The sequence below is a fragment of the Marmota marmota genome, unplaced genomic scaffold, assembly GCF_001458135.2.
Source record: "Marmota marmota marmota unplaced genomic scaffold, marMar, whole genome shotgun sequence".
NCBI classification, from domain to species: Eukaryota; Metazoa; Chordata; class Mammalia; order Rodentia; family Sciuridae; genus Marmota; species Marmota marmota.
In genome coordinates this window covers 12,564,194-12,590,537 of record NW_026000005.1, presented here as the reverse complement: position 1 = coordinate 12,590,537, position 26,344 = coordinate 12,564,194, and the positions used below count along the sequence as shown (strand labels likewise).

The window sequence follows — 26,344 nt, the reverse complement described above, 5'->3', positions numbered from 1 at the left end:
AGCCATTTTAGAGAAAAGCTTAAGAAGTAGACATTGAACTATGAACAATGTGCAGCAACCTCTCACTCATCTGTAGACCTGAAAAAGGAATATATATGGTCAATATGCAAGCAAGCAGGAAGCAGTATAAATGAAAGTCTTCATAGCTAAGATATATTTAGATAAACTAGGACTTATTTAGATATGAGTAAGCAAATCAACAAACGAACCAAAAAAAAAAAAAAAATCCAACATCTTTTCTATGTTCCAAACTTTGGAATATATGGAAATCCAACACAATACTTACTATGACTCATCAGAAGATATATGCTTGATAGTATTATTGTAGAGAGATAAAAAATATAATCTATTTCAAGCATTTAGCATAGTGCCTAGCAAGAAGTTAACATCAAATAAAGAGTAAGAATTATTACCAATGATGAATCAATACTGAAAAGGTTGTTTATAAACTACTTGCTTGAGGGTAATAAACAATCCCCAAAACAAAAGGTGATTACTGATTAAAAGAAAAAAAATCCATGAAAAATCAGTGAGTTAATGAATAGATTCCCACTCCAAGATGTAGATTGGAAAATATTTTTAGTCATAAAGATAGAGGGGAAACAATTGACAAATATCCAGGTACATAGAAACACACTGCCTGCTTTCTCAAAAGGGTTCCATCAAAGAAATAACCACTAAGAATGTTACAGAATATGGGATTTTTTTTCCTTGTAGATGAGACTTTACACATTTGTGGAATCTGATGAAGCAGTACACATAAGGGTGTTGCCTCTGCATCTAGTGGTGGTTCAGAAGTTGCCACAGACCTGCAGGGTCACTAATCAGGAAGAAAAGTTCCATGTGAGTGAGACGAGGAAAACAGTAAGGACAAACTGAAACTTTCAAGGGCAAACTAGAAAACACAATTAGAACATACATTTCCCATATCTTCCACTTCAACGATTAGAGTGACCTGAAGAAGAAGGTGACATCCATGCTATGGAGCTGTATACCCACCTGCTCCAAACTCCAAGGAGCAGATGAGGAGATACACTGGGTGCTTGAGATGCTGCAGGTCAAGCTGCTACCCCAGGTCAAGAGAGAGAGGAGCAACACATCAGCAACAATCGCGTGACTTGCCCTTCACCAGGCGCCCTCCATGGACTTGCAGGCAGAATGGCCGTTGATTCACAATTCTCTGGTGGGCAACATTAGTCCAGAGCCATGTCGGTAGAGGTTTGTGGGAAATGTAATTCCAACTTATGTATCTGCAAACAAAGAAAAATTAGAATGACCTCAGGTTTTTCTTCTGCAGGCCTTAATTTTAGAAGACAATGGAACCGTAACAACTAAATTATGAAAGAACTAAGCTTTCAGCTAAGGACTTAGTGCCTGTGATAGCTATTTTTTCGTGTTGGAAGACATCTGTCCTCTTCAGCTCACTCAGAGTTTCAAATTCCTTAGATTCTGCACTCCTCCATCTGCCACTGCTCTTTCTCTGTTTGAAACCCTACTCTGTAGCTCAATGTTACTGTGTGTTATCATGCTCCTGGGGCAGTGCTCCAAATTCACAGTTTTGCTTGCATCTTGTCACTCTTAGATACGGCACATGGAGTCCTAAATCTTACACTGGCAAACTTTATTTTTCTGTCTTTTCTCTCCATTTCAGGTCTAGCCATAGTCATCCTTTATGGTCAATATGCAAGCAAGCAGGAAGCAGTATCAATGGTTTTTTCATCAGGTATACCACCTAATTGGCACCAAAAAAGACAGTATTTAGGTTATCCAAGCTTTGTTCATTAACAAGATTCCAGGCCCTCTTGATTACCCATCTTTTCTTTCCCACAGTGCTGGGAATTGAACCCAGAGCCTGACACACACTAGGCAAGTCCTTTGCCACCTCTGAGCTATCCCCAGGTACTAACTTGCCTCTTTGATTTTGATTTTTGCTATGCTTTTTGTCATCTGACTTCTAAACTTCCGTTCTTAGTATTGTTCAACATATTCACTCTACAAGGTGTAGATAATCGGGAGGATCTATGTCTGCTTTATATTGCTTATGTTTTTCTTAACCTTTTTAACTAAAGGTGCAAGTTAATAATTGCTTTTAGGAAGACAAACTGGCAATCTAAATCCTTATGAATCCAAATACATGGAAACAAGATACAGCAACAAATAATTAATTCTTCCTTTCCTAAAAAACAAACAAACAAAAGAAAACAGTGTGTAAATCATTTTTATGATTGTTGTTCATAACATAAGTCTTTATTTCATAGTACTAGGGCTTGTCTCTTTCTTTGGTGTCACTCAGAATCTGTTTAGAAGTTCTCACCAAGACCCAAGTAGTTAAGACTATTCACTGGTAATAAATAAACTAGAAATTTGGTTTCATTTTCTACATAGCAAATTAAATTAGCTAAAATATTACTAAAATATTTATAGTCCTGCAGACAAACCACCCCAGCTAATCAGCCTGGAGTCTGCAAACCACCATACCACCATACCACCATACCATTGCTTGCACTGCAGTTAACCTGCCCCCAGAGGGGTTTCATATCTCCACAACTCTGCACCATTTGAGCAGACTCCTAGGAACTCTCATTTAATCCTCTTTGTGGACCAGACTTTGAGAACCACTCTTAGAAAAAAGAGGATTTATGCTTTATTTGCTTGACTGATCACCTAAGGAATCAAGGGTAGCGATGGAAGTCTAAGAACTGGTGAGTCTGCTTTGACAGATGGTGGTTCTCTAGATTCTCTGTTTTTGGTTTTTCCTGTATGCTCTTATTTTTCTTTAACTTTTATATTTTATTGTTTCCTTTCTGAATTTCTCCACTCCTTTAGAGGGACAAATAATTCTGGAATCTCCAATAATGAAGATTCCTCCTCTTCCTTTGCTTGTTCTCTTGAGTCTATTTCTTCTAAAAGCCTTGAGATCAGCCCTCAGAAGACAGTGGCTTGTAACATAAAAGGAAGCAGAGTAGCAAGTGTCTCAGCCCCAGAGCAGTCTTAGCATGATAATTTAAAAAGACAGAGAACACCTATGTTTGAAAAGATACGGTTTCTCTTTAAGATAAAGTGTGGACATATTATATATTCCTAAACTTTTAAAAATGCTTTTTCATCTATTCTAAATGATTTAATGTTCAAGAAAAACTATTTAAATATAGTTGAGTGTTACACATTGGAGAGGTCACTTTAAATGGAACAAAAGTTAAAAGATAAAACAAGACATTTATTTTGCCCTTAAAGTGTTAACATGCAATTTAATATGCCGTTGAGAGCACAGGAGTGGTTGCAAGTCAAATGAAGGTTATATTATAATTGATACTTTGAATTGTTAAGGAGAAGCAAAGGTGAAATGGAATGCTTTTTATTATTATTTTTTGTTGAAATCTTATTAAAAACTTTTAATGGAATGCAAACTAGAGGCCATCTTCAAGGTCTCAAGTTAAATTAGATATGCAGCCATTAATAGTATCACTTACCATAATGCTTTTGAAAATAACTTTCCCAGTACAGACATGGGCTAATGCATTTTCTCACAATTTTGTACTTTCTTTGCTAGTTCAGAGAAATCCATGAGCCCAAATAATATAAGGTCTGGCCATCATTCTCAATCTTGACTTTGAAATATAATTGAAAATATCTAGGTTGTGATTTGCACTCAAAAAAAAATCTAAACTAATAAATACAATTTGCATTTTAATTCAGTGGTTTTCAGTCATGTTTAGGTGCCTGAGCACCTGAAAAATTGCCGTTTTTATTGAGTTTCTATGAAAGAATGATATTTTAATTAAATTAAAAGAATTAGGAAGAAATGTGCCTGCAGAAATAAGACTTTTTATATGTCTGCAAGCCTCCAGAATAAAAAGTAATGATACGCTGCATGTATTTGAGAAGTAAAACATGTTTCTTCAGTTATGTGCTCTTGGTTCATTCATTTTGTCAACTTAGGCAGCACATGCCAGTAGACAAATTGAAGAACCAACCATTCTAGTGGAAAAAAAAAAAGAGGCAGGAAAGAGCAACTTAAAATTCAGAAAAAACTTATTCTCTAACTTATTTTTCTCAGATATTAGAAAAAAAATCTGTTATTATTTTATTTTAGTGGCAGAACATCTTGGTTGAGCTCCCCAAAGAACAGTTTCCTAGAAGCATAGTATGAAACCTACTATTTTAGTGTGTATCTGCTCAGAAACATTTCCAAAAGAGAACACTTTCTCTACATGAGCAAAGAAAAGTAGTATAATTACACCAAATTTTTTCATGTTGTGAAACCTGAAGGCCTTTAAAATAATTTGCATTATGTAAAACCAATTTTTCATGTAGTATTCAGATCATTTTGAGCATAGTTTACATATTATTCTATTATTTAATTAACCTTGTCTGTCCTATTAAATCTTCATTCAGAAACTTTTTATTGCTTTATATTTTTAGTAAAGAAAGCTGTGTAAACTTTGATATAGATGTACCATTATGAAAAGTCAATGCAAAACATAAGGACCCTGAAGAGGACAAGAAAAATAAATGGTATTTTAAAATGTAATATCTTGTGCATGTTATAATCATCATTTTGAAGGAAGGAAGCAATTCTGAAGACAAATTTTGAATGCTATTTTTACACTAACATTATTTTTTTCTAAATGTGTACCCATTATGGCAGAGTTATCTTTTCCTTCCTTAAGCTCGGAATTAAGTCAAAGTTAATTTCCTGGTATGTGATGTGTATTTTTTATGTTTTATTAAATTGTTTAGCCAGAGTCAGATCACAATGTCCATTTATTAACATATATAAGGTCAGTATGAGCTAAAAGGACAAATTCTGAATACTTTTGAACAATGATTCTAATGAAGATGTATTGAGTAATTTTTTGACATCTTTTGGAGGGCTCAAATACTAGTATCACCTTCTTTGATTTCTCCTTTTTACTGAAATAAAAAAATAGTTGTGTGATGATCAATATAAAAAGAATTCATTCAACATATACTTTGGGGTAGTATGAACAATTGTCTAATGACAAGTAGTAAAGTATCAACTAGATATTTATTTCTCTTTGATTTATTTAATTTTTATAATAGGAATGTATGAAATAATAGAATTATTTTCAAGACTTTTTAGCTTTAAGTACTAAGCATTACAGTAAGTGTCATGCATTCATATAGCAGAGAATAGTAATAGTATAAAATATATCAATATATTGTTATAAAAAAATGATTAGATCACATAAGTACAGCAAACAGAATAAGATCTTAGCATATTCTGGCTACTTCATAAATATAGCAAAGTTAATTTTGTTACCTTAAGAAAAATAACACAAATGAATACAGTTTGTTTAAATTCATAGAAAAAATTTAATTTTTCCAATTATTGCATGAATCTTTTGAATTCATGATTTGAAATGTTTAAATATTTATCTCTACTTTTGCTACCAGAAAATATTTTGGATCCAAGTTTCTCATGAATATCATCAGGGGATTTGGGTGGGGAAGAGCTAGAGGGGAAGAAAGGAAAACAAAGATTATGTCTAGCACCATTCCCAGCCAACCTTCATCTGGCATTGCCAAGCTACAGGATGGCAATTCAATAGGACAGTCAATCAAGCCCTAGTTTAAATAATAATTGCATAAAATAAAATGAGGGGGAGAAAGACAAGTACACTGGATTAAATGGCTTACAGATGACAGTGAACAAATGAAAAATGGTGACAAGATTGAGAGGAAGGAGGATGAGGAAGTGGTTATTCAGGATGTCTTAATGCATATGGGTAAAAAGAAACGCTGTAGAATGAGGAAAAGCTAAAAGCAAAGGGAAAATGTTGAACCTCTTTCATTTTTTGCTGAGTAAAAATTTTGACACAGTTATATAAAATTTTTTCCTAGCTTTCTCAAATGATTTCACCAATTAGAAAGAATATTTGTTTAGTGACAAGAGACCAGAAATCTGTGTCTCAGAAAGACTAAAATTGATTCTCACAAGACTTGCATTTTTATAGACTCTGATAGAACTTCTCATCCTCACAGAATCAAATGGTATAAGTTCTCCCTTGCTCTCAGACAACAAGCGAGAGGCTGATCTCCAACAGCTTGTCCTCTTAGCAGGAAGAAAGGAAGGGTAAATCAGTGGATGAGTGTAGGAGAGGATCAACTCTGACTCCTAGGCTCCCAGCTTGTCTACTTGGTTGATTTAGATGACAATTACTGAGGTGGAACAAACGAAGTAGAAGCAGATTTCAGAAAAAAAGAACCAAAGTTTAATTTTTAATGTTAGTTTACGGTGCCTATAAGATACCCAAGTGGATACATCAAATAGGCATTTGGATTCTAGTGGTTGGATTTTAGTGGATTCTGGACTGGAAAAATAAATTCAAAGTTGTCATTCTGTGAATGGAAGAGATTTCATAGGGAAAGACTGCAAAGAGACACAGAAAGGGAGATTTAGATTGAATTTGAAGAATTTCTACCTACGGTAAAAAAAGAAAAAGAGATACTAAGTAAACTAAGATGGGGAGGACATTTACAAAGCAACAGAAAGTAACATAAAAATGAAAGAATGATAGAAAAAAGGAGAGAGGGTCGGGAGGAAGGAGGGGAGGGAGAGGGAGGGGATTGTCATCTGTGATGAATACTACTAACACAAATAATCAGATGCTTAACTCAGGCCTGAACACATCTTCTCTACACTGATATGGATTTTGAACTTGTCTCTTTGCTTCCAGTCTGAGTCTCTGCAGTTTATTCCCATTATTTCCGATATAGAGTATTTCCAAAATAGACACCCCTTCCTGCCACTCTTCTGCTTCCATTCTTCAAGCTCTCTGCACCTCCACAGTGAAGTTCCAAGTCCTTAAGAGCTTGCATATCTGTCTCAAGATGTGGTCTCACCCAGCCAATCCAGGCTTGCTATACTCCTGCCCTGGGTGCCTGGGGATCTCCAGCTCTACTAAACCACCCACAATTCCTTGATGAAAGTCTTCATGCCTTCATGTTTTGGCATGTGCTCTTTCATCTAGCTGGAAGATTTATCTCCTACATTTATGCACAACCAAGACATGACCAACTTGTCACTTCTTCTGTGAAGCCTTGGCACCTACCACACCCCAGCCTCAGCCTTGCAAACAGCACTCTGTGATTAGTTTATTGTTTTTTGTTTTTGTCTTGTCCTCTTAAGTGTAAAGTAGTGTCTTGGTCATCTTTGTATCCAAAACACAGTATCCAAAAATATGTGTTAGACTTTTAGCACAGATCTGTTGAGTAAATGACTGAATGAATAAAACACCAACATTTTGCCTTTGTAATTTTTCTTCTACACCTTTCTACTATAGTTCCTCATTACTCACTTGGAAGATCTAATATTTGGTAATGTTCAAGGAAACATAGCATAGCTTCTTTTTTCACTCCAGTTGATGAAAATACCTTTTGGACTCTGATTCTCATTCACTGGCTGAAATAGAGAAATGTCCAATTTCACTGGGCTTCTAGTAACTTGCTAGTAAAAGAACATGAGTGAAAGTGTGACAGGCTGTGAGATGGATTCACAAGGTCCTAGGTACATTTTCCCAATTGAGAGCAGGCTCTCCTCAGGCCTGGAATGAGCAATGCTGTTTCGCAGCTCATGTTTCAGTTGATGAGCCATGGGCTTATCATGACATGAGTCATTTGATTGAATGCCTTATGCAGATAGTTACTGTTGGGTTGCCATGGTCAAACTACAGTGTCCAAAAAGATTCTAAAATAAATGACCCTTGACCAATATAATCTAATTATGAATTATTAGCAAACAAAAGTAAACATATATTTACTGATTATTTAGACTATGTTGAATGGAATTAAGAATCATCCAATACAGTATCCTGTAACCTAATATCTCTTTTATTTTCAATGATCACTTTTATATCAGAGTTAAACTAATTTGACCTCAATTCATGGGATTTATCATCTTTAGTTTATTTACAAATTCTCTCTTATAGCATGGCCATCACTGCAAAAGTTGATACCATTATTCTTTATTTGAAGCAGTCATAAGCTATAGGTTAAAAAGTGAGTGCCGGCCTTTGTGACTCATGGTGTACATGTATCAGCTCATTTCTGCACAGACCTTATGCTTGGTCAACGTTTGTGTTAAATGCCTTGTCCTGTGGAACTTCTTTCATTATCTACGACTGCAAGCCTGCCCTGCAGTGAGCTTAGCCCATCACAGTGACTGTTTGAACTATGACCCTGTCTTATAATATAATGAGACAACACCAACATTTTGTGACACTGGAGTTATGCTTCAAGGAAGAGAGGACAGACCCTAGTCACTCAAGCAACCTGACAGGTCTGGTTCCATTTTCCTAAACATGATACCAAGTAAAATGGTGTGTACTGTCTCATAGAAAAGAGCCTTCTTCTAAGGGTCACACTTACTGTCCTAATGTTTTGAGCTACTTATTAAGTGATCACCGTTGCTTCCTGAATATGCACTATTATTTTTTAAAATGTAATTGCCTTTTATTTAGTAAGGATTATTTCAATATGATTCCTTCAAAACATATTTAACAAACTTGTGCTTTCAGCTATTTAAAAAAGCTATCAAAAATGTGATCATTCTTCAGCCTCTAAAAGATAGACTATAATTTGTGCAATTTAGCCACAGTTTCAAATTTCAATCACACATTCTGTTAAAGAGGTACACATAGTGTGGAATGCATAGTCAAATGGACCACAATCAGAGTGAGTATTTCAATCTTGTAAGCATTTCTGTACTTACAGGACTGGCAGAAAAAGCTACAGTAACAGCCTCTAGAATGCCACTGAACTGTTTGTGTGTTCCTCTGTCAACAGAAATATTCCAATGACAAGTCACAGCTATCATTTTGAGATTCAATTTTTATAAATCATTTTTGTGGATGAAACTTTATATGATTACATATAGTTCAATGCCTGAGATTAACTAGCCAAAGCCTTAACAGCATGCTTTCTGCCCAAGTCCAACACATATATCAAGCAGGCAGAAGAACATTGCTGCTTAAGAAGCCTTTCTAAGCAAAGAGAGGCATTGTCTGCTTTGCACTTGCTTGCCTTGTTCACTGCATTTGCTGAAGAGCATACCCTCTGAATAGTAGTCTCTAGAAACTATAGTTATTACCCCTGCAGTAAACACTGACTCATGCTTTGAAGGATATGTGATCTCAAGAATACTAATAACAAATATTAGTATAAATTAAATAATCATTCAAACATACAAGACTGATTTTTTTGTTGTTGTTGTTCAGAATGAGACTCAGGGAGTATAAACTATTTTGAGCATCACAATGAAAACTTAAAATTATGTAACACAAATCGGTAATGCCAGGAATGTACAGAGATAATGAAAAGGCTCATTGTATGCATTGCATGTAGCCTAGGGCTGTCAAAAAGTAAGGACCTTTACCATTCACACTGATTATTGAAGACTGATCTTTGGGACATAAAATCCATCATCATGTTCAAGATGGCCTACTTCATATCATAGGGAAATTTAGATCTTTTTTGTAAATTTCAAAAATATATAGTAACTTGTACTTGGTAGGCACTCTATTTTTCAACAAATATTTATTTCACATCCACTATGAGTTAAGAGTTTAGCAAAAATTAATGAATATTTATAGTATGTATGAAGAAACGTTTTTCTTGACAATTGAGGTAAAACAGCCTGCATTGATCTAATTAACCATAAAAACTTTATGTCTATACCACTAAAATGTAAGCATATTTTAAAGTCATAAATGTATTCATCTCTTTACTCATTTATTAAACAACTATTTATTGAGTTCCTAGTGTATGGCAGACATTGATTTAGGCATGAAAAATACAACAACAAATAAGGCAGACAAAGTCACTTGCTATGTGAAACATACTTCTACTATAAAAAAAAAACAGACAAATCAGCCAGGCATAGTAGTGCACTCCTGTAATCCCAGCTACTCAAAAGACAGAGTCAAGAGAATCACAAGTCAAGATCAGCCCTATCAACTTAAAAGATCCTGTCTCAAAATCAAACGAAAGGCTGAAGGTTAGCTCAGTGGTAGAACACTTGCTTAGCATGGGCAAGACCCGGGGTGTCATCACCAGCATCACCAAAAAGAAAGAAAAAAAATCAAATATGTAATATAATATCAGGATGCAGAGGCAAAAGTGCTGCTGAATTAGAGTAGTCAGAGGAAGTTGTCTAAAAAGGTCGTATTTAAGCGTTACAAGAAGCAGAGATAAGAACATTCCAGGTGGAGGAAGCAGCAAGTGAAAAATCCTACTGGCTAAAGCATACATGGCATATCAGAGGGTAATAAAAAGTCAATCCCACCTTGATGTATCGCTATAAAGAACCAATCAAAAATAAATAAACAAATGAGTGAAAGGAAGATCAGTAGAGTAGAGGAAGCAGAACAGGGAAAGAGAAGAGGAAAGGGAAATTAGGGGTACCGTGTACTGAAATGGAGTAAATCAAATTCCATGCCTGTATGTTTTTGTCAAAATGAACACAACAACGTGTAACTATAATGCACTAATAAAAGGTGGAAGAGAGGTCTTGTGTGGTTGGAGCATGGAAAGAGCATATTAAGATTGATAAAAAGTGAAGTTGTAGAGGTAGCCAATGGCCAGATCACAAAGGGGCTCATAAACCATGGCAAGAACTGTAGGTAGATGGAAAATTTTTCTCTGGGTTTTGAGCAAAGGAATTATTTGATCTTATTTCCATTTATAAGCATCACTCTGGATATGGTTTACTCATCCTTCAGAGGGCAAAGTAGAGGCAGGGAAAGGAATTTGAGACTTTTCCATCTCCCAGGTAATTTTTAGATATAGACTCATTTTTAGCTATTTTTAGAACCCGAGCATCTTAGTATCCTAATTTGAAAATAGCATCTAAATTTTTTCCTTAATCAGGGAAATTTTTGTTTATGTTTACCAATTTTTCTATATCTTTGTATTCCACTTTAATAATCTTAATATAATATTTTTGGTCTCTTATGGTTTAAGCTACTATGATTTACATATGAGTAGGCATACAAAGCTAAAGCTATCAAATTTCTCTCCAGATAGATGTTTTGGCTTGTGTTGCTACTTTTGATAGAACTTTACATTTGAAAAGAATCTTTTCCCCAGCACACAAAAAAGTACTTTTTTATATTAGAAAAATCCCAGATTAGAGAGCAGACTAGTTCAATTATTTAGGGCCAGCATTTTATAAAAGAAAACATAAGCTTAAACTCTAGCTCATGTTGACAGGATCTTAGCTAATACAACATTTGGATGAGTAAAGAAAGGATTCTGGCTGTTTTGTTAGGCTAGATCCCATTTGTACCTGTTTTGGAACTGAATTATCTAAGCAAGCCCCAAGTTTGCCTTCCTGACAACTGTCAGATCTCAATAGCCCATGTCAGTGAGAAAGGTATAGAACGCATTCATTCAGAGACACCAATGAAAGTTCTCAACTTTCGGGGTAGCAGTGATACAGCATTTGCCTAGCATGTGCCAGGCCCTGGGTGCGATCCCCAGCACCACACCACACACACACACACAGACACACACACACTATCACCAAGTGATTTTAAATTGTAAGCAACTATCAACTCTACCTGACATTTAAATAGAAAGCTGAAAGATGATATGTAAAAATAAGAAATGTTGTTTTAAAATCAAAAGACATATAAGTGGGTTTGCTTCAGATAGAGGATGGACAGTTTATAAAATGAGTGACCAGCATAAATATGAGTCAAATCTACACTACGTATATTACACATAATCACAAAAGAAGGTTAGTGACAGTATTGCCAAATTTTAGATAACTGATGCTAACATGCATTTATTATAGTCAACAGCTTATTGGTTTTATTAAAATGAGATTTCCTCTTAGAAGTAATTCAGAACACCCTTAAAAAAAAAAAAGACATTGTGTTCCTATATTGGTCACTTACTATAGCTGAAGTCCACACTTGATCGTGCATCTTAAAAAGCCTTCTGAGATGAAGCCAGCGCAGGAACCTTTTGCACAGCCAAGCTTGAGAATAGAAATGCAGACATTTTAATTAGAATAAAAAGAATAGCACCATTAGCAAATAACTGTAGCATGAAAAAATAAATGAGAGAAAAGGAACTCACAATTACTTTCTGCATGTTGCCGTGCGTATTTATCTAAAATCTATAAATTGAGTTTGTTTCTACTACATTTTGAAAATACAAGTAGATTTGTCTCATTCATTTTATTTATTCTGTCTCTATATATGCTTATAATACATTTATATTGTCTTTATGGACAGTATATAAACGCGGTTTTCTACATTACAATCAGCAATTTTGAACATTTTTTTTTTTCTAAATGGTAAGTTTCTTTGCTGAATTGAGAATTCTATGAATATCAGGAAAAATTTTTCTCTAAATACATGGGCTATATATATTTAATATTTAAATATTTGGAAGGACAAAAGGCAGTGAGAGAGGGGAAGGAAGGAAGGGGAGGGGAAGGGAGGGGACAAAGATAACCATGGCTAGAAAAAAATGTAGGCATGAAACTCACTTTTAGTGTTAGTACAATGATAGTCTAAGGTTTTTATAAAACTTTTTAAATATTTCTATACAAGAAGATAAATAATCCTATCATTTCTATATATTAAAAGTTACATAGAATAAAAATACTAAAACCTAGAGGACAATGCCAAATATCTCATCTTTAAAATAGATACATTGGAGATGCTATCAACAGTTTCCTTCTTTATTTAGCCAAAAATAAATAAATATATAAGTGAGAAGTTATTCTACTTGTACTTCTAAACATGGTAGGGGGAAAAAAACTCTATTCATAGATTTTAGATAAATATGCATGGCACATAGCTCTCTCATTCAAATTGGGTCAAAGATTACTTGCAGTTGATCAATTAGGAAAAGGTAGAAATGTAATATAGTTTGATGGCCAGCTTGGAATGAACTAGACCAATTTAATATGTGATGAAGAAGGAACACTCCAGGAGCAAGGAAAATAACCCAACCTACTATACACCAAACAGCACATGAAATTGTCTAAATTTTCTCTCCCCGTTTGAGGTAAGTGTTATAAGCTGGGCGTTAATTTCCATGTTTTCCAAAAGAGTTCAGTAACTCAGAATTGGGATTTTTAACTCATTCAACAAGTATGTTTTAGGCACTGATATTGGGTGTAGGCCCTAATTCCAAGGTCAGTGATCCATGTTTTTCCCACTGAACTTTAGAGATAGGTGAACAGAACACACTGCAGGTTAATAGATAAAGACTCTTAAGTGTTGAAAGAGCAAGCAGCCCATCAGAGAGCACCAGCCCAGAAAGGAAAACTTCTAGATGACAAAGAAGTAGGCCGGGACCCCAGACAGGAACCCCATGTAATTCATTGATTGGGTGGATATTAAAGAAATGTTGAAAAGTCCGACAGGAATATTCATAGATTCCATCAACTGTAGGATGTATTATGCATTGAGCCCTGTGCTGGGGACTGGGAAAGGCAGAGGAAAATGCTAAACTCATTTGATGAAAGATTCAGAGAGAAGCAGCAGCAAAGATTATAAGGATGGTTTAAAAAAGCGGGGGGGCGAGGGGGATGGCCAGATAAACACAAATACCTAGTATTATAAGGAAATTAAGTGTAGAACTTTAGAGCCCAATACCCTAGTCTTCACCTACTTGACCTTCAGTATCACGTGGCCAGAGATTCAACAGTTAGAATTTCAGAACCCAAAGGCACAGGATTCTTGAATGACCTGCCCTGATGACTCTGGGCTCCAAACTGAACACATGTAGTGTCATCTCCCACATGAAACAGATGGTAGGAGTTTTAGAGAAGGAGAAAAGCATTTTGATTCATCAGGTGAACATGCAAGAGAAAGATCAACAGAGGAAGGAGAATGACAAATTACATTGCTAGAGGAAATCTTCAATAGAGAAAAGGATTTAGACATCCCTTGTTACAAGTCATTAGGGAAACCATGTGTTGAAATTTTATTCCTCCTTAAAATTCCAGCTCAAGTATCATGTCTTCTATGAAACCGTAATATCCACTCTAGATATAAGTAATTATTACTCCTCAGTGACCTCAGGGTACATCTTTCATGCCAACAAGACTCATCCCTGACGATGCTGCTTTGTGGATATGTGTTTTTCTCATTTCATTGTGATCTCTGTTGCAGCTGACATCACAAGACTCAGCTTTGTGTCTCTGATGTTTAGCCCAGTACAGAGCTTGGTACAAAGCAGGTGCCTCACTACACCTATGGGATAGAACTGAAATAAATAACATCTGTGATAGTGAAAATGCATGTGCCGAAAAGGAGGAAAAAGAAAATAAATGGTAATAGTAAGAGCTGCACTCTCCAAAACCTTCTGAGAGAAGACACCTGGGGTTCCATGAGAGATGCACTTACAGATCCACTCCCTTCTAACCTTTTAAAGCTTAACATTTTTTTAGAAACTCAGAACGATTTTTATTTCAAGGCAAAATGTTCCAACATTTCTACTTAAAGTCCTTCAACCCAAGGATTTTGGAATAACTCACAACTATTTCTGGCTGACAGCATTGCGGTGCATCCTTGGTTGAGAGCAATCAAAACTCAAGGAGGATGCTGCAGGAAGTCAATGATGAACGGCTGGTTGGAGCATGCACACTGAAATGCCACCATGTGTTTTTGAGCATAACATTTCAGAGGGTGAACACATAAGATGAAGAGAAAGAAACAGAGAGAGATGATTCCTTTCATACAATAAACACTGCTTGTAGTTTATGTCATTTTTATAGACATAAACTCAATCTTAGTTATTTATAAAGAAACATCATCTTACTTGGTCGGAATGAAATTCCAGCATTCTCCATGTACATATTTCTTTTTCGAATCTTAAGTAATTAAGCTCAAAATCAATGTAACAAATATTTACCAAGATTGGAATTTAACTATTTATCAGGAAAAGTGTTAAATGTAATGTTTTTCTTTTTAATTATAAAATATTTCAAAACTATCAAATCTAACTTGTGCAAGCCACCACCTAGTTTTAACAAATGCAAAAATTTATCATGCTTGCTTTTGATCTTTTCTTATGAAATATAACATTACAAATAAAATTAAGGCAACCCACTGCTTTAATCATACTTCCCACATTGTCTTTCTAGGTTTAGGGGACAGCACCCCTCTAAACATTATAATTATATTTTTTTGTTTCTCAAGTAATGAAATTTATGATCCCTTGTTATATATTTCAAATATTATTTTAAGGAAAAATTAAATTGACCCTAAAATCAGTAAGGGAAAGGTAAAGCAGGATATAATCACAAAAGGAAATCACTTGATATAAGTACTAATTATGAATGGAGTTAGTTAATGCTAACATAATTTAATCAATGTTTCATTTTTCATGCTCAATTATAAAAAGCATAAATTTTTGTAACTACAAGTTATGAAATAACATGTTACAAAAACACCAAATATTAATTCCATGAGGATCTGTTTTAAATGTACAGAGGCAATCTTATTTTTCCTAACTTTATATTATAAAAACAATAGGATCTATTTAAATTTTCTGAACAGGTATTTTTTTGTTGCCATATATTACCCATCATTCAATTTATATACACACATGTGCACATATGTACACTCACACATACTTATTCACTGCTTATCTCTGAACTTCCTGAGAGTCAAGGAATAAAGAAAAACTAAATAGGCCTTGTAGCTCACATTTTCTAATAAAAAGAGACATGCCATATCATCAGGTGAGACTAGCTTTTTTCTTCTGAAGAGAATCATCATGACTTCCTTATGAATGAATAAATAAATATTAACTGAACAAATGAAAACCAACTGAACAATGTAATGAACAATACTTATGAACTAGAAATTTTACCAAAATACAGAGCTACAATTTATCTATTGTTTCTTATCTCTCCTGAGTGAAATCCCAGGGCATAATGTGAAACTGCAGTTTTGTGGGAAATCTAGACTGTAATGATGTTCATACACATTTACTCCTGAGACCTTTTGTCAAATGAGAGCATGCCAGAGGGTCAGTTTATAAATAGAAACCTGAAACCATCCCACTAGCTATGGTGGATGCAGGAATCCCAGAGCTCTGCCTGGAGAAAGGTACTAAACATTCAACAAAATCATGACAGAAAGGACCAAGGGGGAATGTAGTGCATCTTGTTATTGAAATGTGATTTTTCTTTCAGTAATTTTTTTTAATTTGCATGCATTATTTTTCCTTCCAACTTTGTATTCTGAGGTTTTCATGCATTCTGACTGTGGTATGTATCAAGACACATCTAGTCAGACCAACCACACTTGTTGGTAATCATAAAGTCACCCTTGGTTATTGAATGTATTTTCCAGTATAATGAACAAGAGCATACATGATGCTAATGAGGAATTTTGCTTCAAGAAACTTTTAAAGATGTTCATGAATAAAAGGAATAGTTTACTTTGATTATTTTAAAATGTAAATGCAGTTGCTTCAAAAAAGAAAACAAAAAGATAATAACCCTGAGAACAAGGCAACTGTTTGCAACAACAAATCAAGATTGAAATCCTGTTTTAATTCCGTCATATACAAGAGCATGTGAGCACTTGGAGCTTTGGAAGGAGCCTCGTTTGCTCACTGAAACTGTGGAATTCATCAAACTGTCACTAGGGTTTTGTTTAGGTCTTTTTAAGTCACTCCTAGAATCAGTCAGGCATACATTAACACAAGGAATAATCTCCTTAAACTGTAGTGAAGGGTTGCTTGCCTGGCAACACGTCATGACAGAGCCCTGTCTGACCTTGACCCAAAGCAAAGACGGAAAACTCTCCCCATAAGGAAAGGAAGCCTTCCCGGGTCACACACAGCTGCTGCTTCTCTAAATTTCCGATTTGGAACACAACAGCAGGGCAGGAAAGAAAGCAGGAAAGGGAAGATCAGGAGGGGCCTTGTGCTAACATCTCTGCCTTAGTATTTCACTGTGCTGTGCCTTAAGTAGCAAGCTGCTGAGGCCTATCGATTGATTCTTCCTTTTCTTCCCTTATCCTGGACTTTCTGCACATGTCCCTCTTACCGTACAAACAGTAGCCTGGTAAGTCCTCCTCCCACTCTCCACTGCTTTAAAGCACCTCTTTTATCATGTTGACCTTCTGGTCACCCTGTGTGCAAAAAGCTTTCAGGACTCCCCATTGCCTAGACAATAACGACTCCTCCCAGGATTGGAACCGAGGCCCTATGCAATCTGTCTGGAGTGTGGTGTGGCCTCTTCTGATGGGAAGCATTCATTCCAATCAGACTGGTCCCTTCGTGTCCTCACAGCACTGTCTGCCCGCACACACTTCCCCGTGTCCTTCACTCCACCACTTTTCATCTAAATTTTACCCATTTTTTCAGACTCTCCACCTTCCACCTCTTCTGTCCTATCTTGTGACTATTAAACCAGAGAGTCCTGAGGATGTAGGAACAAGGTGCCAGGCACAGGGAAATCTCCTCCATTCCATAGTTTCATCTCCTTTTTCACCAATTGGTTTTGGTTTTATTTGGTAAACCGAATCTGCTGAATGCTCCACCACTGATTTTTTTTTTTTTTTGTACCAGGGATTGAACTCTGGGGTGCTTAACCACTAAGCCTTATCCCCAGCCCTTCTGTGTAAGTTTGTGTGTGTATGTACACACACACACATACACACACATACATAGTATGTATTTTTTTTTTCAAGAGACTGGGCCTCACTAAGTTGCTGAGGTTGGCTTTGAACTCATGATCCTCCTGCCTCAGCCTCCTGAGCTACTAGGATTAAAGGTATGGTGGCGATTTTTTTTTTTAATCAATGCATTTAGTCACCTGCCTGTGTCACCTGACACCATATGCATACTATCTGAAGTGTGTGCTGTATTAAAAAATATAATAATAACCTTCTAATCAATATTACTAAACCATGGGCTTACAAAAGAATATTGAATTCCTTCCAATGGAATGAACAGAAGAGAAGTGGCTAGAACCAGAGTAGATTTCTCTATAGCTGACAAGAGCCATATGGGGTAGAAAGGGCTTAAGATCTTGCTTCAAATGCTGACTTCTGAGTCTTACCCCAGACCTATAACATCAGAATTTCTCATGGTGAATCTTATTTACACAAGCTAAATTTGGAAAAAAAATAGGTCATCCTAGAAGGTGGAAAGGAGTAATTAATGTCATTCAACTCTCCATGGCACTCATTAGAATCACCTGTAGCAATTTTAGCAACTTTGGTTCCTTGGACCTCATACAAGACCTTTGAAATCTCTGAGTTGGGCCCAAGTAGGTGGGCTTTTGAAGTATTTCATAAAAGGTTTAGATCTGCACCAGGATTAGAAATTCAGATTAGAAAGTCAAAAGGTAATGAGGACCAGTATTTTTGTGTGTAATATTTACTTCTCAGAAGGTTTGGTAGGCAGTTTGGATGCATTGGTCCATTTAGTTTCTGCAATCCTGGGTAATCTCCACTTTCATAGGTGCAGACTCTAAGGCTTGAGGAAGATCAGAAACAAGTCAGGAGCCACCCAGCTAATAAATAACCAAGCCTAGATTAAACACAGGTCTATCTGATACCAAATTCCAAGCTCTAGTCACATTCCCCATCTACCTTTACCGACTTAGACATTATTTAAATGTGTGGCCATCAGTTGCTCTCTCAGCAATGACACTATGTTAAACATTTGATTGTTTTTGGAAGTCCTGGCACCACTCAGAGAAACGTTTCTTTTGCTCAGATTTCCTTTGACTGGCTATTTATTATTCTAGGCTTTTTCAGCCAATGAGCTTTAGTATTACCAAGACCTTCCTTATAATAAGCCAACTTTTTTGGTTCCTCTGCTCTCTGAGAGGATGCACTCTGTCCCTTGAGGATGTCCCCCTTTTTTCTTTTCCCATCCCTTCTAATAAACTCATGCCTGTTACTTTGAAAAAAAATAATAAGACAACTTTTATGCTGTATCTCCTTATGAAAGATCAGTATTAGTGACAGCTGAGCTTTCTCTGCGTATGAGATAAGCCTGACCACCCTTGGAAAAACTCAATGCAGCCCTGATAATGCTTCTAGAGAAAGGCATTGTCCCTTTCCTGCTAGGTTTCAAAACTAAAAGGATTGCCCCCTACAATTTTTTTTTAAATGTCACTTGAGTAACATTAGGAGAGACTTACTAGCTTAGCACTCAGTGTGTTTTTCTACCCTTTGTACAGAGGGTTTAATTTTCTAGTGCATTTTCACATTTCTTGCTGTATTTTTTCCCCTCGTAACTCAGAGTCATTCCTGCACTGTAGTTTCTTCTCAGATAAAATACTTATAATCAAGTTCCATCAAAAGGAGTGACATGAAAGTTAATGAGTAAATGGGCTTAAAGTATCACAGAGTCTTGAATGAAAGGTACACGCCGTTTTTACTGTTATTAATATAATGCAGCTCATCCATTACAGATCTGATGATGAGCACAGACAGTGGCTCTGACCTCATTTACTGGCCAGGCCAGAGAGGGTCTATTTAATTGCCCCAGAGACAGACAGCTTAAAGGAAATAAACCACCTTCAGAGTCAAAAAAACAACCCAGATATCCAACCTCACTGCAGTGTAACTGGGTGCTTTAAAACTGGCCAGGAATGTTATCTAGTCAAAATACGGCATGGACACCAAGTCAAAGACCTTGAGAGAGGAATAAGTGACAGCCATGTTTAATAGATGAAACAAAATCTAGTGAAATTAGAGGGCAGCCACAAACCAGACACATGAATAAGTAATTTGCTAGCTGGCAGGGTTTGCATCCTCACACTCTGGCGGATGACAAGGCATTCCTGAACACATGGGCAAGACTCCTTTAACTCCTTGTAGATCATCCTTGGAAGAGTCATTTCAAGTGAGACAGGGAGCTAAATTAACGTCAAACCACCCAAAATATTCATGAGACAATTATAAATGTGTGTGACTTGTTTTAGGGGCTGCCTTTTCCTTCCTATAATTTACTTTCTTTATTCCATCAAGTGATCTTTTCAAATCATTTCATATTTCTCTTTCTTATAATTCAGAGAGCTAAGGTTTTCGGTCAATGTTAATTGTCTCTAAAGGATTTTCAGAGGATAGTACTTCCACATAGAGGCACCCAAAATTATTATTTTCAAGTACAGCTGATTCTTTTTCTTTGTAGACTAAAAGAAAAGAGATCTATGTAATCGCAGTGTCAAAATGTCAAAAGACTGAGAGAGGTTGAAAAAAAGAAGAAAATAAAATACACACACACACACACACACACAAACCTTAAAGGCATCCATACAGTCCTCAGCTTTACAAATTCTTGGCTCACATAAAATACTTGTGACATGCTGTAATTAACTAGTTACTCCTCTCAGAATGAATAATAATGCAATTATTCACCAAAAGCAGTGAAGAAGGGTTAGTTTCTGCTTTTAAAAATGTGTTCTTTTCATTTTTGTATAAAGAAAAATCCTGGATTAATTTACATAAACTGCTAAAGCAAAATGATTTGCAATTTCATTACTACACTATATGATAATTCTGTCACCGTTTTATCAAAGACTTATATTTCTCATTGGATGAAAGTATCAATAAACTGACAAGTTGCTATCGTAGTTAAATTATAGTGGTGCCAAAAACTGTATCTAAAGATTACAAAATATAAGTAGTGGCCTGGCCAGTGGAAGCATCTCCTTGACACAATGAGTGACCAAAGTGTTTGAGGTCCTAAAGAACCAGTAGCCTTGCTGTGGAAAGACAAAGAAAGGAAGATGTGAGCCTTAGTTGTTTAGGAGCTGCAATCTCCTTGGTGGCCTCACATGTGCCAAGTAGCACAAAAGTAGATGAGAATTTTCATGACTATATCCCCAGTTATCTCTCTTAGTTGTTGTTAAACCAAAACTCGTGAGACAGAGAGTTCTCTAAAATCAGAGGAATTATTGAGCAATTACGTACATTTGAGAGAAAAAAAAGAAAAAAGGAAGGTCTAGGTCCTAGGATAGCTTAGCTAGTAACAGCAACAAGGTTAGAGAGCAATTAGAGCTGTCTTCTAACTACAAAGTGAAGAGTGTTTTTAAAATGAAATCTGAGGAAATAGGTTTAAGTTGTTTGCACTGTATTTACATTAATTATTGATGAAAGGGGTAGGATAACCTGAAGCAGGAAAAATCTTGGGATAGATGGAAAGTCCATTCATTCTTCAAAAGTACTTGGTGCTTTATGATTTGTCAAGGTTAATAGTTGAGAAAGTTCAAAAGTGGGGTGCAGTGGCACCTGAAATTCAGTAAACGGGGGTCTGAATCAAGCTTTCAAGTTTATGTTTCCACACTCCTTTACTGACTACCATCCTCTAGTTACCCCACCCCACCCCTTCCAGTCCCTTTAAATTTAATTTAGGATATCCCAAAATGTTCCTCGGCAGTGCTGATGTCTAGCACAGGGACTGTTTTCTTGTACTCCTTCCAACTCCATCTGGCCATTCTCTCAGCAATTCATTCAACAAGCAATCTCAAAGACCATACAATACAAAGTGCTGGATGCCAGGAATTCAAAGATAAGTAATATGCCTTTCCCTTGAAAAGGTTATGGAAAAGTAAAGATATAAATTGTTAAATAGGCACATTAACAGTGTAGTAAATGCCACCATGGAGGTAGGTGTGGGCCCACCCCACCGCAACATACACAAATCCATTCACTAATAGAAACAAGCAAAGCCCCTGTTCTCTTTGTACATAAACTTTCAGAAAGTTTCTGCTTCAAAGAATGCTGAGTCTTGGAAAAGATTTACTGCTAAAACCCTCAAATTGTGTAATTTCGATAAAGTCTATTGGGGTGTATTTTTGGTATGTGTACTTAAACGTCTGTTTTTACATGGAGCCAACATTATATAGCATTTTATTTAAGGATACAATTTCTGATGAACTGATGCTTTAAGTAGTGAGGGTAATGCCAATGAGATTGGTTATTCATTCTAAGAATAAATTATTCATTTATACAATCTTAAAACTAACATTCACCAATATAAAAAAAGTGATATAAAAAAAGGTTGATATAAAAAAGGTTGGATCACTTGTTTGGGTTGATGGAGACTAAGAGTCAATGTAAATTCATAAGATTACAATAAATATTCCAAAAAATAAATATAGTGTGTTTCAAATTTTGTTTATCCACAAAGTATCCCTTTAATCTGTTAATGATAGGAATCTATATCTGTTCTATTTTTTTCTTCAACTTTCAGTATGTAGAATAGTGCTGGCTCTGTTGTCAAAGTGCCTAGATTTGAAATAGGCTTTTCCCCCTTACAAACCTGTGTGACTTCTTCAAGAATCAATTTTCTTATCTATGAGATGGAGACAGTAATAGTGGCTACTCTTTTTTGAGAACACAAAATTGTTACTCATTTGATTTAGTTATTTGTACAACATGTACTCATGGAAAGTTTAGTGTGTCCAAAGTATTAGAAGATTATTTAGTCTGTGTCAATAGAGGTCAAGGTGGACTTAAAATATTAGACTATGATCTTGGAACCCTGCCTGTGTTTCCAATTAATAAAGCTTCTAACAGACTTAGATGCACAAAATACAGTAAGTGATTATATAATCAGAGCTAATTGGTATAATGGAAACAAATGATGGGTTCTTGGTAATACAGTCACAACATTTTCCTTTCCCAAACTGAAGTTTTCTAGCTATTTTAGCAAATCCTTGAAGCTATTTCCACATATTAAAAATAATAATAATAATCTTCATAGACTTCCTTTTTCCGGTGATTGCTGACATTCTCGAGAAAGTTTTGTTGTTGTTGTTGTTTACTTTTATACTGATTTATTTATTATATTGGAAGTCCAGCAAGTAGGAAAGAAAGAGGGAGGTAAAATGAAGGTATGCAATATAGAAAAAGACCAAAATGGCCCACGTGTGCATGAAGCTTATATCCCAGGAAAACTACATCTTAACTTCATCTCAAGGAATCTCTGTCCTCCATTTGAGATGAAACTAAAAGTCCCAGATATCTCTATCTTTTTCTTATCCATTTCCTGAAAGGCTTTATTTGAAGCAGCAAGAGCCAGAAATTTCCAAAGGGAAAACAAATCTTGAAAGGAGGCCCTGAGCAAGCAATGCTGGGAAAGGAGAGGGAGGACAGTGTGGGTGGTGGGAATTCTGTGGCACTAACACCAAATCAGTCAAACTAGAAGAAGAATAAATAAAGGGGAAATAAAAGGAGTCAGCCAATTGGAAAGATGATTTATTAAAATATCCTGAATAATGTTCAATTTAGGATTATGGCTTAATTAAGTGAATTTTTCTCACTGAAATATCGATTCTGGTCAATTCAACCAAACTTTCTCTTTCTCTTCTTATTTCATCATTTTGTTATATCAAATATATTTCAGAACTGTCAGTTATTTTGAGTCCAGATATATTTGGTATGCATTCCTGCATTTCTTTGGGCTTAATTCAGAGATATTCATAAAGCCCTTGATATTTTACTTTACTATTTAGGTAGATGAAACAACATACTTTTCTTTCTGCTAAACATTTATCTTCTTAAAAAGACTCTTGAAAATTAGACACATAATCAAACCTAAACTGGCTTAAAGGCAAAATGAACCACATTTTTTGTTTTTAGTTGTAAATGGACACAATACCTTTATTTTATTTATTTATCTTTCTGTGGTGCTGAGGATCAAACTTAGGGCCTCACGTGTGCTAGGCAAGCACTCTACCATTGAGCTACAGCCCCAGCCCCAAGCCACCTTTTTTTAAAATGCAAAAAGTCAAGTCTCCCCATTCCTTCTTTATTGAATACATATGGTGAAGGCACTCTGACATACTATCTCTTCTCTGGATTCTCTCTGGGAGAAGCAAAAGCTCTTTAAATACGCAGGCAGCTCCCAAGCTCCAGTTTTCAGAAGCCAAGTCTTAAACTCAGGTAGCAATATTCCTTGACATGATAGCGGAGGTAGGAACACTGCTCCTCAACTAGTTAAGCATTTAGAGTTGTTACCATCTGGCCTAGCTATGTGTTGCTAAATAGGTAAATGTAAAAATAATCAAGTGCTCCTACAGCAATTCTTTTACAAAAAGAAGAAGAAGAAAAAAAATAGAGAATACTATGTCACTGCATGATCACATTTCCTGCCAGCACTATTAATAACAATCTAGGTAATTCTAACATGTATGATGTATGAAATACTCCCTGGTTCAGTAAACACACAGATCAAGCAGTGATTTCCCAAAAGTGAGTCAGGTACTTAAAAAATACAAAATCCCAGTCTCTACCCAGATTTACTGGAGCCCAGGACTCTACTTATGAATCTGTGTATTTATCTGGGAAATTCTAATTTACAACATGTGGCATTAGGGGGAAAGGGTTGGGTTTTAGCTTAACATATCTGTAAATGGATCCTTGTTCTACAATCAACTAGTTCTGATGTTATGTAATATCTGGGTCTATAAAGTGAATGTTGTGAGGATAAAATAAAACAATGTGTGTTAAGAGGCCAACATGTCGAAGGCTGGTTATTATTGTTATCATTATATTCCCAGCTCAAGTAAGATGTTCAGAGCAAACTGTGTGATTCACATCTTCAAATAGCATATAATCTCTTTAGGAAAATAATGTAAACATTAATAATAATTTTAAATATGAATTTATATTCTAAATCAGTAACTGATTTGCACACATACACACCCAAAATCACAATATTCTGAATAACAAAATAAATTACAGCATTAATTAGAAGAACATTGAAAAATCATATAAAGTATACTTCAAAATGTTTAATTCTTATAGTTTAGATGACCTAATTCTTATTAGTTCATCAAATATTGTTTAGATGCTGAAAAAATGTTAACATTATGAATGATTATCTACTCATTCATTATTTCATTATTTAAGTTGAGAGGTAGAAAAAAGGCAATGTATATCTTGGAAAAAATCCATAGGTATGGATCAAAGGGCCTAAGAGTTCCCAGAAATTTTATACAAATGCTTGTTTATATGAGTATTGCCAATTTCTAGGAAGCAATTTATAGATTTTATTTCATTCCCAAAAGGTTTAGTGACACCCAAAAATGTTAAGGACCACTGAAGATTCCCATTTAGCACAATTTATGTACGTTCTTCTTTTGAAGAAACTTCACTCATTCTTATATTCCAAATAATTTCCTTGTTTTCTCTTAACTGCCATCTGAGTCATTTCCTCAAGCTTTAAACATTGAGATACCCCGAGAAAGGAAAGAACAGTAAGGTTACAGTTTAAAGACTCTAGAGCAGTTTCATGATTTTCTTGGCCTATTCAAATTCTGCACACATCAGCTTGGAAGTTTATGTGCACAATTTAAAAGTTCCAGAGGCAGAGCTTAATTGATGATCACTTTCTGAAGTTTTCTCTATTCTTTTTTATCCCTTCTTCAATATTTTGAATTATTTTCTGTTGGTTCTATTTCTTCTCATCTCAGATAGAAAAGTGCAAGGAGCTCCCCTGGAAGAATACAATTAAATTTTACCAACCTGTATTCTGCCAAACTAGCAATTCTTCCCTTTGTGTTTTATTTATAGTGTGGTAACAATACTATTGATGTTACATATTTTTACTTCTCTCTTCTTCCTTTAGGTGTGTGTGCAACATTGACTGCTCTCAAACCAACTTCAATCCCCTCTGTGCTTCTGATGGGAAATCTTATGATAATGCATGTCAAATCAAAGAAGCATCATGTCAGAAACAGGAGAAAATTGAAGTCATGTCTTTGGGTCGATGTCAAGGTAATGTTCATACCAAACTTCATTTCAAAGAATGTTTTTAGTCTTTGTGCAGAAATGAAAAGTGAAGATAACTCCTTATTAGGCAGCTATTTCATTTCCAAAAGACAGTTCTGATTTACAATGGATGGTGTAGTCTACTACAGTGTTTGTGTTGATTATAGGTGTTTGAGGGTCTATCAGCAACAGTCTGCAGCTTTTTCTATATAATGGGACTATATTGTCACAGTATCATGGACACAGAAGATAATGTTCAGAAGATAACAGGCATTCTTGTTGCAAAGAGTAAAAAGAAAGTCAAAATGGACAAATAATCTAAAAATTTATTAGGAATCCTGAGATTAAAAGCAAATCACACCATTTTTATGTTGATTTAGTAGAAATATTCAAGTATATTTTAAAAAGCAGATATATGGAATGTTCTATTTCATTTTTTTTTTGTTCAGATACAAACATTTGAGGGGTGGTTGATTTGTTATTCCTTTATTCAACTTATCTCAGTTATAATTATGAATTATCTCCTTGTCTCAAAGTTTAGAAAACTGGCATTATTTTCTTAATTTTTCCCAAGCAGAAATATGCATTGGAAATCTGTCTTTGTA

The 26,344-nt window shown here is 35.4% G+C and overlaps 1 protein-coding gene across 2 annotated transcripts in view; it reads left to right on the top strand.

Annotated features, from left to right (window-relative positions):
• Positions 1-26,344, top strand: part of Tmeff2 (transmembrane protein with EGF like and two follistatin like domains 2) — a 257,940-nt gene that overhangs the window by 164,329 nt on the left and 67,267 nt on the right. For both annotated transcript variants that reach the window (XM_048808203.1, XM_015481170.2), the window contains exon 6: positions 25,597-25,745. In XM_048808203.1, coding sequence (XP_048664160.1) covers positions 25,597-25,745 — 149 coding nt within the window. The remainder of the gene's footprint in view (positions 1-25,596; positions 25,746-26,344) is intronic.